The sequence below is a fragment of the Acinonyx jubatus genome, chromosome A3 (genome assembly GCF_027475565.1).
Source record: "Acinonyx jubatus isolate Ajub_Pintada_27869175 chromosome A3, VMU_Ajub_asm_v1.0, whole genome shotgun sequence".
Classification (NCBI taxonomy): domain Eukaryota; kingdom Metazoa; phylum Chordata; class Mammalia; order Carnivora; family Felidae; genus Acinonyx; species Acinonyx jubatus.
Window position 1 is genome coordinate 89,481,287 of NC_069388.1, and position 20,351 is coordinate 89,501,637.

A 20,351-nucleotide genomic window follows, 5' to 3' on the forward strand; every position below is an offset into this window, starting at 1 on the left:
CCTTTGTGTCATTGCAAGTCCACTGACAGCTCTCCCCACTCTTTTGAGGGAGGTGCCTGAGAGGTGAGGTGGTACAAGGTGGCCCCAGGAAGTAGGAGGCAGGTTGCCAGGGTTCGCAGACATTACCATTAAGGTTTCGAATTCTGCCAATTATTTCCTGACATGTGTTTTTAAAGACAGGGGGCTGGACCAAAGCTCTGGTGGCAGTCACGGGGGTCCCAGCTCTCATGTCCCTTCAAGAGAGAACTGGGGTTGGGGAGAATCATCTGGTAGCCTCCAGCTGCAGTGCCTCAGATGCAGCCCACTCTCTCCCAGGAGAGTTCCCAGTGACAACGTGTGGCAGGGGTGCCAGACCTGGCCATTTATGCCATCAGCAACTTTTTTTTAATGTTTATTTATTTTGAGAGGTTGGGGGGAGCAGACATGAGCAGGGGAGGGCAGAGAGTGAAGGAGAGAGAGAATCCCAAGCAGACTCTGCACTGTCAGCACAGAGCCTGACATGGGGCTTGATCCCACGAATCGTGAGATCATGACCTGAGCTGAAACCAAGAATCCAATGCTCAACCAACTGAGCCACCCAGGCTCCCCTCTGTGGGAAAACTTTGATGTGGTTGCGCCATCTGAGACTTTTCACAGCTTCACCATGGTCTGAGGCTCTGCCTGCCCATCCTTCCCACCCCCTTTCATCACAGGTGTCACATCTGTGCTGTGCTTCAGGCTTCCCCTGCCTGCTTCTGCTTCCTCTCCTCTTTCCCAGGCATCCCGCCAATAAATCTCTTGTACTTCTAACTCTGTTTTGGTATCTGTTCTGAAAGGGCCTGCATGGACACAGCTCTGTTCACAGGTGACATTGTTGGGCACTTCACACAATCCCACCTTACCTTCCCAGATCCCTACCTGAAAACAGCCACCAGTTTGCCAACCCATTTTGTCACAGAGTTAAAAGTCTATTAGGTGTTAGTTTCCATCCTTGTGGCTATGCAAGTTAGTAGGGTTCATCATACCATCCCATTCAGCATCCTGTAGGGTGCTGAGGTTCCCCAGGGATGAGACAGAGGCGTGAGATGGTCAAACACACACTTTATTTCTGTATGGAGATTCTTTCCAGGATCCCAGGCTGGATAACAGAAACCTCAGGAACGACCCCTGTCCACTTATAGACTCTTCTTGAAAACCAGGTCAATGAGGTCAGCTCCTGAGTCCCCTTTTCCCAGGAGACCTCTTAGTCCTTCCAAGAGAAAGGACATTCCAGTGTGTCTTCAAATTCTGGTGGGGGTGGGGAGGACAAAGATTACTGCCCTTCAGTTCCTCCCAGAAAGGTCTCCCACCCACCCCTCAAATACTATGATTTGACTGAGTTCATGATATATGTCTCAGCTCCTTTCTGTGATGAAATGAAGAGGAGGAAGATTGGCACAGTACAAATAACACATTTACAGCAACTGGATCCCACTTTTTGGAAGTAACATAATAAAGATGGCCCCATGATATCTTATATTCTTTTACTACTGAACACTACACCAAGGAAAAACACTTGGGAGATAAACACAGGGTGACACATTTCTATAAAAATGAGACCCATGCACAGTGCAAATCATGGTGTTTCTCACACATGGGAGCTGACAACATTTTAATAAGTTCAATGGAGAATGGGTTAGAGGAAGGCTTGCTGGGCTCTCTCAGTAGGATGTTCTGCCATAGTTGAACTAGCCAGGACCATCCAATATTCTCTCTTCTTATGTGTGGTGTTGATGCTGTCCAACCACATCCCTTCAGTTCCCTTGGTGGCTCTCTTTGCAATGATCTCAGAGAACTCATTGCAAAAGTCTCTCTGAAGGTGCTAGGTTTTGGCTTAATAACCCCTGTTGAGGGTAGGTCTTTAAAATCCTGGTGAGAATGTGCTTCTCAGCTGCCTCCATGCCTGATGGGTAGTCTCGACCCATTAGGACAGGTGAGCTAGCCACAAACCAGTCTGGTAGGTTCCTCAAGAGCAGAGGAGCTTTGTGTCCCCAGCTCAGGGCTAAGCACAGAGCAGGTACTCAACAAATTGTTGAATTCAACTCTAACCTCTTCAACAGAGAGGATGTTCCCAACTCCTAGACACTTTTCTTCTTGGGTATTTTTTATAATCATTCTGGTTCATTATATACCCCTCTGGAATGAATAACATGGTACAGTTTTTATTGGAAGTATGATTAATGCTTTGGGCATTGATTTTTTTTTTTGCCCCTAAATTATGTCTTTCATCCATATGTCTACACTGAAATAACTTTATTTAATTTATTTAATCCTTCCCATGCTGCTCTGCAGAATGTGGCTATTGGGTTATTTTGGCGTATACTATTGCTATACAACTTTCTCAGGGCTGCTGATGCCCTGGTAGGGTTATAGCCCTCATGGATAGTAAAGGCTAGAGAGCCTGTGGGCAGCATTTGTCTCTGTCAACACCACAAATGCAGCACATGTGCATCCATTCTTCAAACCACAAGGAAGACATTCATGGATGTTACATGAGACTTCTGCTTTCAGCCACATCTGGACAAAGCACAAATCTGGGAGACATCAAGAAATTGTGTGCTCACCTGCTGGAAACCTCAAAGCTTTGCTGAGACATGAAGGATTAAATTCATGGCTCTTGGTAGACTGACTGTCCTGTGGGGTTGGTGGGTCTTCCCACCCCTTTCAGACAGGAGGCCAGTTAAGCCATGGGGGCAGGAAGGGAGATTCAGAGAATCTGAAGGGAAGATATAAGGTGGCCTCTTCCCACAAGTGGAGCTGCAGGGTCCAGCCTCCTTGCTCACTGGACATCTGAGAATAAAGCTAGAATAACAGAATAAAGCTAAGACTGCATTAGTGCCCCTGCCCTAAGATACCCCAAAAGGCAAGAGCAGGGAGCCCACATGTTTATCTTCCTTGATGGCATCTCCACCTGTGGAACTTGGCCTGCTAACACTTGATGGAGAGATGCAAACTTTGACATGAAGTCCTCTGCTCTGTCAAAGACCAAAACGTTCCAGAAGAAGGAAAATACTCGTGGTTTTAGGATAAATCCGAGCATGTTTGATATGGATATTGACACGTTGTAGCAGTTGCTACTCTCCAGAAACAGGGTACTAAGTCACTAGACTTGCTGTTCTTATTCTTTTTGAGATTACCAATTGATAAAACTAACAAAAAACTCATACAGTCCTTGAACCACTGAATGTTAAAAGGAGTACTTAGGTTATCTAGCTCAGCTCCATATTTTACAAATAAGGAAAGAGAGGCTCAGATAGATTAAGTATGGCACAGGCCTCCTGACTCTTGGTCTGTAGCAGACATTAGCTGGCATCACTGGACCTATTTTTCCATACTGGTTGTTCAGGACAGTCCCTGGGGATATAATCCACATGGACCTGAGGCTCTCAATCTCAAGAGGTGTCGATGCACTAAAATATTGAGGTCTCTAAAGGAAGGCATCCATGCTTCCTTTTCATGGATGCTTAGAACACAGAGTTAAACCTTTCCTTTGGATTTTATGTGGTTCCTTCTTTTGTTTACCCTGATGAATGAAGGTTGATGTGATGTGCTCCACCAGCTAAAGGAGAATAATGTGAGCACGATTATGGACAACTTCACTGAAGTTCATGGAGGCTCCAGGCAAATCCAGGTGCTGCAGGATTCATCCCTAAATGAGCCCCCACATATAACCAAAGTTAATTTTAGAATCATGGAAGAGATTTAGGGGAAATCAAGTCCAACCCTGCCATTTTACAAGCTCAGAGAAGTTCAGCAGTTTGCCTTGGGTCACACAGCATGGGGGATATCAAAGTCATAGAAGAATCCAGATTTTTTTTAAAACTCAGGATTGGATGTTTTCCCTAAAAAATTCTGAACTTTTTCACAAACCCCAGTGTTAGGGAATTTCTGATGGTTTCTAGATCAAGGCATTATCCATGCATGAAGTGAAGCAAGACAAAAATGGTGGTGGCTGCCCCTGCTGAAGACCTGCGGTCTAGGAGAGCATGTTGGAGTAGAAGCTGAAGCTCTCTGTCATGGTCTTGGAGTTGCTGCGAGAGGAGCCATTGGAGGTCTGATCCAGGGATGAGGGTGTGGTCTTGGGACCATCCTCCAGCTCCTCCTCGTGGGCCCCCACCACTGTGGAGATGGTGGTCTCCAGGCGGCTGACTTTATACACGCTGCCCTGGGTTTGGAGGTACCGGGTGGATTTCATTTCGAGCCCCTCATAGTCGCCGGCACTGATAAAGGGGCAGCACCGGAAGGCATGCTTGAAGCCCAGGCGGAACCTGGAGAGACAGAAGATGGGAGAGGTGACCCTTTGGGACAGTCTGCTTCCAGAGGGCATTGTCACCACTATGTCAGCTCTTTAACACATAGACAAGCCTAAGTATGACTCTCTGTTGTTATTGTTATTATTATTATTATTTAAAGCTTATTTATTTTGAGAGAGAGAGAGCAGGGGAGGGACAGAGAGAGAGGGAAAGAAAGAATCTCAAGCAGGCTCCACACTGTTGGTGCACAGCCTGATGTGGGGCTTGAACTCATAAACTGTGAGATCATGACCTGAGCTGAAATCAAGAGTCTGACACTTAACTGACTCAGCCACCCAGGCACCCCAATGACCACTGACTGAGCCACCCAGGCACCCCGATGACCACCATTCCTGATGGGCTCTCCCTTCTCTTGCTTGTCTAAGGTTGGCTTCTTCTGCCAGAACAGCTCTCCTGATCAGTGTGACTAAATAAGGGCCTTCCAGGCACTGATTCCCCTTTGCTTACCCTGTCCTGCTGGAACTGCTAGAAGAAACTGGGTAAAGCTGCCCAAATTGTATGATGAGATGAGATGGAAAGAGGAAAGTGAGAGGCCAGTGAAGGGAAAAGATGCCCTATGGAGAATGGTATTCTACAGCCACTAATCTCTCTTTGTGTGTTACTCTCCCTGTCTCCCCCCCCCCCCCGCCCCACACCCCACTGCATGCACAGCCCCCTGTGCATGGATCCACAGGGCAGAGGGAACAAAATCACAGGCCATGAACTAGATCCAGCTTTCAGGCCTGTTTATATGCATCAATAACAGAGGTTTGTTTTTTTTTTAATGTGCACCCCCACCCCCACTAACTTAGTTGCCAGTGTCCAAAAGTCAGAAGATTCACACAAAAGTATGGATGTCTGGTTCTTCTTGGAGAAGAAAAACTAAGTCCACTTTGGGCTCATAAAGCTGCATGGCAATAATTAGTAGGGATGGAGTAGTGTGGTCTTTTTGCTGCAGTCCCTCCCACCCCCTCTTGTCTCACAAAGATTTTGCTCATTTAGGTTGGCTGTTTGGCTGCTATAGAGACAAATGATCTTGTCCCTGGAGAGAGAGTGGGGGATGAGGTCCTCACCTGTCATTGAGGCAGCAGTAGATGATGGGGTTGTACATGGTGGAGCTCATGGCCAGCCACATGATGGCCAGGTAGACCTGCTGAATAAACTTCTCAAGGTAGAGATCAGGGTTGATGTAGGGCAAGAGGAAGAAGATGTGGAATGGCAGCCAGCAGATGGCAAAGGTGCACACCACGACGATCATCATCTTGACCACCTGGCAAGAGGGTGGGGCAGGTGAGGTCACCACCACAGCCAACTTTTCTCACAGCTACTTTCTCTCTCCTCCCATGCCCCTCACCGCACACAGTGCAGTGTGTGGTGGGAAGTGTCTATAATAACCCCTTTCAAGGAGGAGACAGGACCATTTATATGTGGTATCAAAGGACTTTGATTATATCAGTAGTTCTCAGAGTGTGGCTCCGGGACCAGCTTTGTAACCATCATTTGGGATTTGTCAGAAATGAGATTTCTTGGACCCCATCCCATACTTACAGAATCAGAAACCCTGGGGGTGAGACCGAGAATTCTGGTTTGACAAGCCCTTCAGATGACTCTGAAACACAGTAATGTTTGAGAACCTCTGTGTGATATGACCCCTCTGGGCAGTGGCTGCAGAAGCCAAGGGAGAGCAGATAATGACCCAGGGGAATGGGTATTCAGTGGGGAGAGACTCAGTAAGGAGGAGGAAGCAGGAGGGCAGGAGGGCAGAGGCAGAGGAGGGGCCAGGGTAGTATCAGGGGAAAGAAGAGGAAGGGAGGCATCTGGACAGCTGCAGCTAGGGAGCACCAGATGGTTAAAAGGGATTTAAAAGGTTTTTTATAAATAGTGAGTAATGTGACCCACTGTTTCTGTTCTCCATCACTAGTTTTGTTCCTTTTAATACTTTTTGATGTTTGAACCAAGTGAATGTATTATTTTGTCAAACTTTAATAATAAAAGAGGACTTAACTCTTCAATGCATTTGTAGTTGTGTGTGTGTGTGTGTGTGTGTGTGTGTGTGTGTGTGTGTGTGTGTTAATGGCTTGACAGGTTGCAATTACTCTTAAGGCAAGAAAGAAGTGGCTCTTGCCTCTACAGGCAGGCCTAGGTTACAAATACAACCAAGAAAGATCTCTTCGCTCCTCTGTCCCACATCTCCTCTCCTCCTTCCACTGTTCCACAGACCCAGGGACGTTTTGTGCCTGCTGCCTCTGGGCCTCCTGAGGCTCTGAAGTTCATATGCTTGCCAGCCTGAGCCAGGGCGGGTTAGGTGCTGCTTGCTCTTTGCTTACCTTGCGCTTGGCAGAGACCTGCTCATGGTAACGGTCAGAGGAGTCCCCAGGGATCTCGCTGGCCCAAAGTGTGATTCCCACCACAGTGTACGCATAGCCAATCACCAGCAAGGGGAGGAAGTAGATCAGCACAGTTACGCAGATGTGGTACCTGCAACAGGAAGGATGGGAAGGTTCTGTCTAAGGACAGTGATGGTCAAGGCTTGCCAACCACCTTTCTCAGCATTTGCCATTAATGAGCTTGGATGATAAGGCACAGCATGGAGTCTGGCCACCTGCATTGGGTGGTTGGCTGATATATGAATGGATAAACTAGAGAAAGCAAATCTCTTCAACTTAGGTTTTTCTTGTGGACTTTTTCCATAATAGAGATTCCTGTTGAGATTGAAGAGAAGAAAAAACATTGATGAAAGGGAATTGAATCTGTTGTATACTTATGACAATTTCAGTGGAGGGTAAGTTCAATATTGCCTACATTCCCCCTCCAAAAAAAATGCAACCTTAGGCTGCATTAATAAAAGTGTATTCTCTAGAATGCAGGAGGTGTTTGTACCACTCGGTTAATTCCAGTCAGATTACATTTAGGCTGGGCTTTTGTGCAGGAGTGTAGACAAACTTGTACATTCAGGTGAGAACCACTAGGTGGCTGGTGAGCTCTCATTCTTTCTGTAGGACAAGTGGATTCACAGGTATAAAAATAATTAGCTTGGAGGAGAGAAACAAAATTTATCCTAGAACTAGGATGAGTGGGTGAAAGCCACAAAGTATAAGCCAATTCTAAGCCTGGCCCTTAAAAATATATCTGCAAATGGAAGCTTCCTGGGTCTCTGGGTTACAGCTTGCAAAATAGATACCAATTGACTTGAGTTTGACTGGGACAAATTGACATGGGCAGGAAATAAGCTTTTGCAGTATTAAACCACTGAGAATTTTTTCTCCAAGATTTTATCTAAATTCAAGTTAGTTAACACATAGTGTAGCATTGGTTTCAGGAGTAGGATTTAGTGATTCATCACTTACATACAACACCCAGTGCTCATCACAACAAGGCCCCTTCTTAGTACCCATCACCCATTTAGCCCATCCCCAACCTCCCCTCCAGCAACTCTCAGTTTGTTCTCTGTAATTAAGAGTCTCATGGTTTGCCTCCCTCTCTGTTTTTATCTAATTTCTGCTTCCCTTCTCCCATGTTCACCTGTTTTGTTTCTTAAGTTCCACATGTGAGTGAAATCATATGATATTTTTCTTTCTTTGACTGACTTATTTCACTTAGCTATAATACACTATAATATACTGTAGTTCCATTAACATCATTGCAAATGGCAAGATTTCATTCTTTTTGATGGCTGAGTAGTATATACATACCATATCTTCTTTATCCATTCATTAGTCAATGGCCATTTGGGCTCTTTCCATAATTTGGCTATTGTTGATAAATTACTGAGATTTTGATGTTTGTTGCAACAACATAACTTATTCTATTTTGTTTAAGGCAAGTGTCCTTCTAAGTAGGATGCTCAAATAATTTTTTGAATTTTGAGAAAGGATATTTTTCTCAGTGAGTACTTTGTATATCTGGTTAGTTATAGCCCTTTTCTCCTGATGTGAGTTTAATGGAGAAGATCCATTAGTAGTAATAGTAGTAATAATAGTGGGAACAGCTAATATTTTAGGGAGTTCACTCTAGATCACTATGTTGATAATAATGTTAATGATAGTATTAATAGCAGAAACGATAGTTAGATTTTATTTAGTGAAGAGCACAATGCCACTCACTTTACCATTATTCTTATTTAATCCTCAAAAAAAAAAATGATTAGGCGTGTACTATCATAATCCCATTCTGTAGATGAGGAAACTGAAGTTAAGAATTTAATTAACTTTCCCAAATTCACAGCAGGTAAAAAGAGGAGGGTGGGATAAGAAGGCAAGACTGTGACCCCAGAACCAGCTTTTTGTCACTGGAGAAAAGTCATCCAGTGATGACTCTGTTTATGCTTATTCTCTGAAATGATTTTTTTTTCCAATAAAGAAAACCTACTTATTCATTTAATTTCTCTTTATCGGTACTATGTTTTCAATTACTTCTTTGCAAAGCTCCACAGTTTTACTTATTCAGCTTCCTGTGAATATTAAAATCTGCAACTTGAAGACACTCGAAGAGCTCTTAAATAATGCACAACAGCTTCAGCAAAGCAGGGTGCTGAGTGCATCCGTTTTGTGCAGACAGGCTGCTCCAACAGTCTCAACAGGCTGTTAAGGTCCCCCTTGATTGTCACCTCCTCTGGGAGCCTCTGGGTTCTCCAGTCACCATGGCAGTGAGTGCATACTGAGTTTCCTACCTGATCTCAACCTCTCCCCCGATTGCTGTACTTATCACTTGGATATAAGGGGACAGGGAGACCCTGGGAACCTTCAGGATACACCTGCTTCTCCTACCTGGAAGAATAGTCTTAACTTATGCAAACCGATACTTGGTTGATGATCAAAACACATTAGTTGAGCTTTGTGGGGCCAGTGCCTCAGAGTGCTGAGCATCTATATGGGAGTCAGGGACATGATGGAAGGACACTGCAGTCCAGTCACCGGTGCTCCTAACCCTGGACCAGTGGATCCCAAACTTGAGCCAGCTTCAGAATCACCTGGGGGAGCTTGTACAAACACAAAGGGCTGGACCCCACCTAGACTTTCCCACTTAACAAGTCTGGGGTGGGCTTGAGAATCTGCTTTCATAACAAATTCCCAGTTCATGCTGCTGCTGGTCCAGGTTCAGACTTTGAGAAACACTGTCCTAAACCAATGGTTCTTGAGCCCGGAATCACATGAGAATCACCAGGGGAGCTTTTAAAATGATCAGTGCTCAGAGACACATTAAATTGGCCTTGATTGTAGAAGCAGGAAACCACAGCTGAGAAAAATTTCCCAAGTTATTCTTGCATATGGTTAGCACTGAGAAGCACTGTTTCAGGTCCAAGTCTGCAAGCCTGTTGGAACCCCATTGTTTGAGATTTTATGACTTCACTAAGATGTGTGTTAACCATATTTTTTAGTTTCTGTATCTGATGCTTTGAGGTCTAGGCCTTGTTGACCTGGAAAGGACTGTGCCTCCTTGGGTTAGTTAATTCCTAGAGATAACTCCTGCTAGTGTGCCTTTCCTATGCAAACTAATCAACCCAGGGCCTATACTCCCCACCCACTTGTTTTCTCAGGGGCTCTTACACTGTGGGATGCTATCCAGCTGCCATGGTCACCCCAGGGCCACTTCAGACAGTCAGGGGCACAGAGCTCATGGAAATGATTCAAACTAGCCAATTCTAAGCCTGTTTATCCTGCCTCACCCATTCCTTCTCTGGAAACACAATAAAAGCCTTCCTGAAGTCTCCTGCGCTCTCTCTCTGCCCATGGCCCTATGTGGCGCACTTGCCCCTTTGTTCTGGGAACTATGAGTAATAAACTATCTTTTCAATGGCAATCATGTCCTTATCTGTTGGCCTCACCATACTTGAATAGAATATAAACCATTCACTTTAAAACAAAGTACGCTTTGGAAAAATCACAGATCAGACCATTAGGAAAATGCTAAGCTGAATCAATAAACATAAATTATAAACATAAATTATCAGCTTCTATTTTTTTAAAAGAAGGAAAAGTAATTTTCTTATTTGTAAACAACAAAAAGTATGAACTTAGTTTCAGTTAAAAAGTACTATAGTCAGGGAGAGCATTAACTTGTCCATTGTAGAACAGGGATAATTGAAAATAACATAGGAATATGACCCAGCAATTCCACTTCTAGATATATACCCAGAAGATTTGAAAGCAGGGGCTCAAATAGATACTTACACACCAATGTTCATAGCAGCACTATTTCCCATAGCCAAAAGGTGGAAGCAACCCAAATATCCCTCAAAAGTTGAGTGGATAAACCAAATGTGGTATATATTTACAATGGAATATTACTCAGCCATGAAAAGGAATGAAGTTCTAATACATACCACAACATGGATAAACCTTGCAAACATGTTAAGTGGATAAGCCAGATACAAGAGGAAAAATACTGGATGATTCCACTTAAATTAAATATCTAGAATAGGCAAATTCATAGAAACAGAAAGTGGAATAGAGGTTACCAAGGGCTGGGGAGAGGGGATGGAATAATAGGTACAGAATGTGGGATAATGGAAAAGTTCTGGAAATGGATCGTGGTGATGGTTGCAACAATATGGTGAATGTAAAATGGTAAATTTTATGTTATATGTATTTTATCACAATAAACTTAATTTTTTTCAACGTTTTTTTTTTTCATTTTTTTTTTTTTTTTATTTTTGGGACAGAGAGAGACAGAGCATGAACGGGGGAGGGGCAGAGAGAGAGGGAGACACAGAATCGGAAACAGGCTCCAGGCTCCGAGCCATCAGCCCAGAGCCTGTCGCGGGGCTCGAACTCACGGACCGCGAGATCGTGACCTGGCTGAAGTCGGACGCTTAACGACTGCGCCACCCAGGCGCCCCATCACAATAAACTTAATTTAAAAAATCCATGAGAAAATTCTAGTGAAGCTGGGGTCTTACATCTCCAGATGAGTAGTTTTCTGCTCCCTTTGGGAGCCCCTCAACAATCTCCCTCCCTCCCTCCCAAATCATAAAAAAACAAACAAACCTGTAGGTTTGATTCTTGGATGGGATCAAAGGTAAAATGTATCCTCCTAAATCTTGCTCAGATAAGCCCCTTTTGCCTAGAAATTGCAAGTACTTGGGATGCCTGAGTAGTTCGGTTAAGCGGCTGACTTTGGCTCAGGTCATGATATCACGGTTTATGAGTTTCAGCCCTGCATCTGGCTGTCTGTTGTCAGTGCAGAGCCTGCTTTGGATCCTCTGTCCCCTCTCCTCTCTCTGCCCCTCCCCCAACTTGTGCGTGCACGTGCACGCGCTCTTTCTCGCTCTCTCTTTCAAAAATAAACAAAAAATAAAAAATAAAAAAAGAATTGCAAATACTCAATCCAAAAAATGTCCAAGTTACTAAAAATTCTAAATGACTCTACATTTAAAAAGTTCAAAAAAATTCTAAGGTCAAATGAATGAAATTCCATCATTAGAAAAAATGAAAATAAATACATTTCTTCCATCTTGACACCTTCTTGAAGAAATTTTACCATATTCTTGTAGTTAACTGGAGATAATCCTGTTTTGTAATTTTTTTCCCATAATCATTGTTTTAGAGAGCCGGCCAATGGAATTTCGTGTAATCTTATTATGTGAGGCTCCATGCTTTTTTTTTTTTTTTTTTTTTTTATTCTCCAATCTGATATTCCTAGGTTCCTGCCAGGCAGGGTTTAATCAGCTCTCAGAGTTAGTATCCGCCTTGAGAGAAGAGAAGAAGGGGTCAGGGGTGCATCTGAAGTGAGTGAGAGAAAGGACCAGGAGTGACAGCAAGAGGCTGTGACAGCAGGGGTGGCTTGGTTCCCACTTGATGAGATATGTCCATGGATTCCGATCATTAAATTCTGCCAGTGGACTTACCGGTACCCTCGGAAGGCAAGTGCATGCAACAACCTCCTACCTTTGTTCCCTCCAGGTCATCCCTCTAGAAGCGGCACATATTACAAGATAAAATTGCTATATACAGACTGTGTCACCCCAAATCCTGCAGATTCGCCTGTCCTTAATGCCGTAATGCTCACTAATCCAGGTTTACTAACGTCTCACTATCTGGAGTCACTCGTTGCTCAAGCACCAACAGTTCCAGTCTCTGAAATAGTCCTCAGCATCTGAAATCAGATAGATGGGTTTATTAAATAGTATCCAGTGTGTCTTCTAATGCACTTCATGGAGGCTCTAGGTGCCCTGAGGTGGGGGAGGAAGGGAGACAAGAGGGCAGAGCTCTGGAGTTCCTGCTGTCCCTCTAACAAGCAACTCTGCTGGGTTTATATGTGGCTTTCTGTGGATCAGGTTGTTAGGTGGTGGTGGTGGGAGATTTCAGCTGTCACAGAAAGGTGGATGAGCACTGCTGTGCTTATCTAATTCAATGCGTTAACCCTCATTCATTGTGTCAGCCTTCTCTACAGTTTCCACACCATGTAATCAGCCCCTTACTTCTTGAATACCCCCTGTGATCTACTGCTCACTAGCTATAAAGCCAGCGCCATCGGCAATACCTGGAGCTTGTTAGAGACGAAGATTCTCAGTCCCCACCCTGGATGGGCCAAATCGGAAAATGTGTACTTTAATAAGACTTTCTGGTGATTCATGTGCAAGTTCAAGTTTGAAGCACAGTGCTCTCCATCTTGGCTGCACACTGGAATCACCTGGGGAATGTTGAAAACTTCCAGTGTGTGGTTTCCAGTCTCAGCTTCTGACTTAAGACTGGCCTGCAGTGCTGCCTGGGCATCAGAGTGTCAGAAGCTCTCCAGAGGGTTCTCCTTGTGGCTGGGGCTGAGAGTCATCGTTGTTGAGCCTACTCCTGCTGGCAGCTGTGACTGATGTCATTCCTTCTTAAACTAAGAACCTGTGGCCCGGTAGCTTTCACTACATCCTATGTCACAGGCAACAAGCTGAACCTGCCTCCTGGGATGGTCCTGCCAACTTGAGATAACCAGGAACACACCTGAGCCCTCTTTGTATCTCGGACTTGTGGGGCCACCCCTTGATAGACATGAGCTGAGCAGTACCCCCTTCCTGCCCTTCCTTGAGCAGCCCTCAGGCTGTCTCTTCCTCAAGCACAGTGCTAGATGCCTGCTTGACTTTTTACTTCCTTCCAAAAAATTATCTTCTTTGCAGATAAATGTGGTTTCTTTCTAGTAAAAGAAAAAAAAATCCATATATTTTTTTGCTCACTTTCACTTCTAGGCATTAGACCAAATCCCAAAGCTCTTGCAGTCCTATTGGAGACAGAAAGAAACTGCAGTCTACTAATTCATAAATTCTGTGGCCCTGTGTGAGGAGTCCAAGCCTCTGTTCCCATTACCAGGAGCTCAGTCTTTGGGGGACACAGAGAAGTGCCAAAGAATGTAATATGGGAAGTGACTGACAGTGGTTACCTCTTCAAGTGGAGTGGAGACACTGAGAAAGGTGTCAGGGGCCTTTATAAATATATATAAAATATAAAAAATATATACATATGTAAACAAGTTTTAAAATTACCCTGAAAACAGTAGGCATTTTGTTACTAAGTGCATGGAGAATAATGGGAATGCAGAAGTGAGACTTTCAACCAATCCAATCAGGGAAGCTTCCTGCAGGAGGTGTGCTTGGCCACGCCCTGATATGTGTGCAGGAGGTGGGCACTACAGGTGGTGAAAACAGCAAGTGCAAAGGCACTGAGGGAGGACCTTGGCATGATGCGGTGCTGTGCTGTGACTCAGACTAATGGAACATGGCTGTGTGAGGAAGTATCAGGAGACTTAGACAGAAAGGTAGACAGAGGACAAATCATGAAGTGCATTTTATGACATGCTGGAGAGTTTATAATGTATTTTGAAGTTGATGGGAAATCACAAAATGGTTTTAAACAGGGAGTGACATGATCAGATACTTGTGCTCTGGCCACAGTGGGGCTTGGATGGAGGCAGGAAAGGCTAGAGGCACCAGCCTTTAGGAAGCTGTGCAAGGAGCCAGGCTGGAAGCGGCAATGACCTGAGCTAGAGCCATGGCAGACTGGATGGATGGGGAGGAGAGGAAGACCCCAAGGGGTGCTGTGGCTGGGAGGAAAAGCTGGTGGGCTTGGCTGCCATTTGGCACTTTAGCTGGGTTTCTGGCCTGTGTGAATGGGGGAGAGTGAGGCTGACTGTTGCAGGTATGGGGACCCGGGAGGAGGAGCAGGTTTGTTGGGGAGGTCAGCAAGCTGACGTTTGGACATGCTGACCTTCAGGGCAAGCAGTTGAATGTCTGAATCTGGCTGGAACTAGGACAAGAGGCCTGGGTGGAGATTAGATTTGGATCCCTTGGGTATCCCCAAACCCTGAGAAGATGAGGGGAGAGAGGGGCTGGCAGAGGAGGCCCACATGAGGATGAGCCCAGGACAGGAGGGAAGTAGGAGAGTGAGGGGTGGGAGGTGCAGGGCGGGGAGGGAGAGTCCAGGGACTGGTGGAGCCTGCCTGGGGGAGGAGTGTTGGGAGGCGGAGGTGGGATGAGGACAGGAACTTGCTCTGTGGTTTTGGAAATAGGAGGTCATGGGCAGATTCCATTTTTATGGTGTGGTCAGCGATGATTAGAGCAGGTGGGCCAGCTGATGGGGCGTGAGGAGTGGGGGCAGTAAGTGGGAGCTCCATTCCTAAACTGCTGGGTCACAAAAGGGAGGGAGAGGTCAGGGGACAGAGAAAGACATTTGCATGGGATAACAAAGCCCTCGTGTACCCTCCCCTGCTTGTGACCAGTCTACCCTGGGATATAGAGATGTGAGGACATGTCCTCTCTGTCCTTGAGAGAGGGCTGGGATCATACTCCCATCAACTGCATCCAGGCATAAACTTGGGGCAGAAATGCCCACAGGTCAGCCTCTTTCAGGATGTGCTGACCAATCAAGGCAGATGCTCAAGTGTATTCATTTAATTCACAGAAAAATTGGGTTCCCCAGATTCCTACCCCCAAATGGTGCTGCCTCCTGAAGGCAGTGGCTCAGCTCCTGCCAGTGAACAAGAGGAAATAAAACATATGTTTTCCTGCAGTCATTATCCAAACCACGCAAGTCAGAATTTTGATGTGTTCTTCTCCAGGCTCCTTTTTATGTTTTATCTGCTTCATTAGATGCTATGGTTCTTGGAGACAGAGCCCAGCGGTGTCCCTCTTTAATCACCCTTGCAGAACTGGCCCCAAGGAAACTCTTCATAGAAAGATACTGTCTCAGGCTTGGAAGGACATTAGAATTCTCACCTGCTCCATACCCACAGCCAGCAAGAAGCCCCCCTGAGGGCATCCTCTTGAATACCCTGCAGGCACAGAGCCCCAGGCCTGACCATTTCCCATTTCTTCATTTTTTTTTCATCTTTCTTTCTTTCTTTCTTTCTTTCTTTCTTTCTTTCTTTCTTTCTTTCTTTCTTTCTTTCTTTCTAGAGCGAGCAAGCACAGGGTAGGGACAGAGGGAGAGAGAGAGAGAGAATCTTAAGCCCCATCTCAGGGCTTGGTCCTGTGACCCTGAGAACATGACTTGAGCCAAAATCAAGAATCAGACGCTTAACTGATTGATCCACCCAGGCACCCCGATTTTGTAATCAATAGTTTTCTTGTTGCAAGCACTATATATTCATTGTGGATTTGAAAATACAGGCAAGCATGAAAAGAACACCTTTAGAAGTTCTTGTGAGCCCATGACCTAGAAATAAATCCTAATAAAGTTGACATCTTCCTATACCTAGCTGCACATTCACACTCTTACTTGTACATACATAAGTATATTTTATATTACTTCAAAAATAACACTGTGCCACAATCATCTTTTTATGTCAATGAATCTATTTCTATGACAATGTTTCTAACCAGTGTGACCATGCCCCATATTATAGAAGTACATGGGTATTCAGCCTGCCTTCTATTTGGGACGTTTGAGTTATTTACAATGTTTTGATATTTAACTGATACTGTAATTAACATCTTCAATACATATCTTTGCTCTCATTCTCATTTCCCAACAATTAATTAGCCAGAATTAAAGTATTATTAAAGGTTTGGCATATATTGTCCCTCTTCAGAAAGTATGTGCTAACTTATGGCCTCTGGGCTTTCTCTTTTTCCTGCATGGTGGCACTGGGTGTTCGGATGTGTGTTAGTCTTTAACAACATGATAGCTTACTTTTAATATTCTTTATTCATTATAAATTGAAATTTTATAATTATGCCTTTTGTCATTGTCATTTTTTCTTTTCCAAATTGACCACTTGTATAATTCGCTCGATTTTACATGGGGTTGTTCATACAGTCCTTACTAATTTGTGAGAATTCTTTATGGCTTCTATCATATTATACTTAGAATTGCCTTTTCAATATCATAGTTATGAAAATATTCACCCCTGCTTTCTTCCAGTTTATTTATTTGATTATTTGTGTTGTAACCATTCAGTTCATCAGGGATTTATTTTGATGAGTGTTATGACAAAAGCTGCCACATTGTTTTCTTCACTAATTGTCTACAGCTTCCCCAGCACCGCTATTAGATATTGCGTCCTTTCCTTGCTGAATTGAAATTGCACTTATACCTTATACCACTACCATGTATCCTTGGCTCTGTTTGGGCTTTTGTTCCGTTTCCTTGATCTTTCTTTCTGGTGCTAGCTCCACACAATCTAGTTTTTGTGGCTTTGTAGTATATCATTTATCCATGGCAGTACAACTCTCGTATTATTTTACTCAGTTCTCCAATACGGAACATTTCTAGACCTTCTTAAGAAGAGGGGCAGGGGATAGTTTCAGTTATTTGCGGGCAGGATTTCAGCTTCCCAGAAGATATCATATGGCAAATCCACTGGCCCAACCCTGCACTGGTTCTCATGATGTCCTGGTTTCAGAGTTTCTCTTGGTCAGCTCTCTCAGACAAAGAGAAAGGTCCTAAAGAGGACGTGTTGCCGGGAATGGCTTCAGAGTTTGGAAATGCTCTAAGAAGAGACATGTAAACAACGGACTCCCAAGCAGAAAGAAACCAAGCTCCCTTACCTACACCCCTCCTCCTTCCAGTCTGCTCATGGGAATAGGGTAGAGACAGGAGGACTATACCCCTGCCTGAAATTTTCACTGGGTTATATGTTAAAGAACAAAATAAACCCTGAATTACAAAGCTTCTGCAGACTTCATAATGCTGAGAGAAGAACATAAATCAGATGGCCCTTGGTTTAGCCGAGGACCTTATTGTGTTCAAGCACAAGAAGATAGGCTAGAAGTTTAATTTGAGGAAGGGAGACATATGCTCAACCTGTCTCTATGTAAGAGAATATCAAGAGTATAAGTACCAAGAAAAAAAGAGAAAGATGAGAGATTAGGCATGAGAGGGAGGGGAGGGGGCTGGGAGAGACAGAGAGAACAAGAGTGAGCGTTCCTGAACCCCATGACTGAAAGCAGGGATTAGTAAAAGGGCACAGCCAGCAAGAGTTTGCCTGTGGTGAGGACTGCTCAACAGAGTACAAAGAACAGTGGTATCTGAGGGTAAATTCAAGAAGGTATTATCCTGTCTTGTGCTGTAATTCTCTAATTTCTATAATCACTCCTCTCATGTTCTGTAAACAGCCTCGACAACTCCACATCAGTGGGGCCTTGAGGAAATTAAGGAGGAGGAGTTGTTTCCGGAGTGGGGCCAAAGGGGATGGTCTGAGCTAGTGGTGGCCAGGAAGATGCCGTGGTGGGTGAAGGTTCTTACTTTGGTGGGGTAGGGAATGTGGTGGAGAAGGAGACTCTGTCTCCGGAGGCAGGGAGACAGAGAGGGAGCCCCTGAGTCTGTATTCCATTCCCTGGTCAATCTTCTCTGTCTGGCAGATGACATCAAATCATGTAGATATTCCTGGAATCCCCTTAGTAGTTTTGGAAGCCCCAACCACGCCAGACAGTCCAGATAGCAACGTCTGGGCAGACAATCACCACCAGGTGGCGCCAAACTGAAACCGGCACCCGGACCAATCAGCATTTCCTTGACAGTACAGGCATTTCCCCGTAACAGGGGCCTTAAAGCATCGCGCATTTTATGTGCTTGCATTCATTGCACAGGGCCCAACTCACCACCACCCCCCCCCCCCCAATCCCTTACCATGTCATGATGCCATTTTCCAGTATGTACCTCGGTCCAGTGTTTACCAACGTAGCACGAGCTTTGCTAGCCTCTTTGGTTTATTACAATCCCATTGAGAACAAGACTGCATTTTTTGTCTGCGACATGTTTTTTACAAGTATTGGCAGGCACTGATGAATGTTTTGCTGATACAACTCACCCACCCTCAACCCCTCCAGATAGTTAATACGCTCTGCTTGAGGTTGGCAGACTATCACTTCAGCGAATCCACCTTGCTGGATGAGTAACCAAGGACAGATCTGGGATGTGCTTTTTGCCCTGGCTGCTGCAGCCTCTAATGAAATTGGACTTGAGGGGGACTCAGATACATGCAGCAGAACTGATGCTTGTACTTTATCATTCTTTTGAACATTTAACATACAGTTACTTATGTATTTATTTTTTGGTGGGGCATTGTTTTAAAACTGCTCCAATCGGTGCCAAATGGTATCGGTAAACATTTCCTGATGTAAGTAAGTTGCACCATAAATGTAGGTGCTGGCTGGTTTTTACACTCCCCCTCGTCCCTGGGATCTGAGGAACACTTAAAATAATCAAAACAATCCGAGTCATAATAGCCTGTCCACCCTGTCTGGACTAAGTTCCCAGACTCATGGTGCTCATGCCAAGTGCCCCTTCTCATGCTGTGTCTGCAAAGTATCTCCTCTTCACAAAGCAAATCTTAGCACTAACACCTGCTAACAAATGGCCAGTTAGTGGCCATTTTCCTTTTCTTTGGGAGATATCTTCTGATGAAATCTAGTTTGAAGCATGGTACAATATAAATAGCTGTTGGCTTGTAAAAGATGTAGAAATTTCACATGGCCTGTGTGCAGTAGTTTCATTGTAAAGGTGTTTCTGCCAAGTGGATTTGTCTTTGTGTGATTACCTCTGGGACTTGGGGTAAGAGACAGTTATTGCTAACCCCATTTTAAATTGAAAAATTAAAGTACAGGGAAGGTAATTGCCTTGTTCAAGTCACTCAGGGTTGAAATGGGAATAGAAAACAGATCTGTCCTTTTCTCTTTGCAACCCTTTGCATTTTTTCCTCTTTCTGCTCAGATGAGCTCAGAAGAAGAATGGATAAATGTCATGCAGAGCAGGGAAACCATAGTTTTTAAAGAAGGAACACATACATCAAGCACAAAAATTATCCACAGCATTTGATAAAGGCAGGTAATTTATTGAAAAATAGCATAGCTAAAAACATCAGGCCTAGCATTCAAGTTCATCTACATGGATGACTTGGAATATGGACAAGTCTTGGATTCTGGTTTATACCTGAATTTGTTCTTGTATTTCTACTGTCTTTTCTTGTCTTGAGCCCTGAGCCCAAAGAGGATCTCAATTGGCTGAAACATGTGGGGAAGACAAACACCCTACTTTCTGTTCCTCAGCCAAAAGTTAGTGTCTTCTTAGCATAGACACTAGACCATTATACCATGAGCCACACAGGCCGCCAGTTTGTAGCTTCCATTAACAGAGTGATGCAATTTATGTGTCTCACAAAAAATATTCAAGGAGACTACATTAATCAATTTGAAATCGGATGGGGATTGTATGTGAGAGGACAAACATTTTTAATGTGGGAGTATTGATAGATTTTCATGCCTCTCCAAGCTGGCCAAAGAGAATCTAGTAATTTCTGCAACCAACTTTTATGAGCCTTTCCTCTTACAAAAAAAGGGGTCTTTATTGCTGGAATAAAAGCTAAGCTGATCTGTGCCTTAGAGATAGACCTTCTGTGTGGACTTGATGTGGGAAGGAGGTTCTGATTGGGGAGGGCCTGAAGGGGGCAGTGATGCGTATGAGAGCAGGAGGTAGGAGAAGATGAGGAATTGTTTGTGATTATTGCTGTGGACAACCGTTTTTGCCTACTTTTTAATAGCATTCCTATCTTTATTACTTTTGCCTATTAAACTAGGCTTCCTACTAAGAACGATGCTTTGTTATTAAACAAAGTTCAAGACTG

The 20,351-nt window shown here is 44.3% G+C and overlaps 2 protein-coding genes across 2 annotated transcripts in view; one reads left to right on the forward strand and one right to left on the reverse strand.

Annotated features, from left to right (window-relative positions):
- POLE4 (DNA polymerase epsilon 4, accessory subunit) overlaps positions 1 to 20,351 on the forward strand; it is a 127,402-nt gene that overhangs the window by 102,227 nt on the left and 4,824 nt on the right. The window lies entirely within an intron of this gene.
- Positions 1,072 to 20,351, reverse strand: part of TACR1 (tachykinin receptor 1) — a 143,703-nt gene continuing 124,423 nt past the window's right edge. The window contains exons 3-5 of the mRNA XM_027072119.2: positions 6,638 to 6,788; positions 5,384 to 5,580; positions 1,072 to 4,286 (exon numbers count right to left, since the gene is read on the reverse strand). Coding sequence (XP_026927920.1) covers positions 3,995 to 4,286; positions 5,384 to 5,580; positions 6,638 to 6,788 — 640 coding nt within the window. The 3' untranslated portion in view covers positions 1,072 to 3,994. The remainder of the gene's footprint in view (positions 4,287 to 5,383; positions 5,581 to 6,637; positions 6,789 to 20,351) is intronic.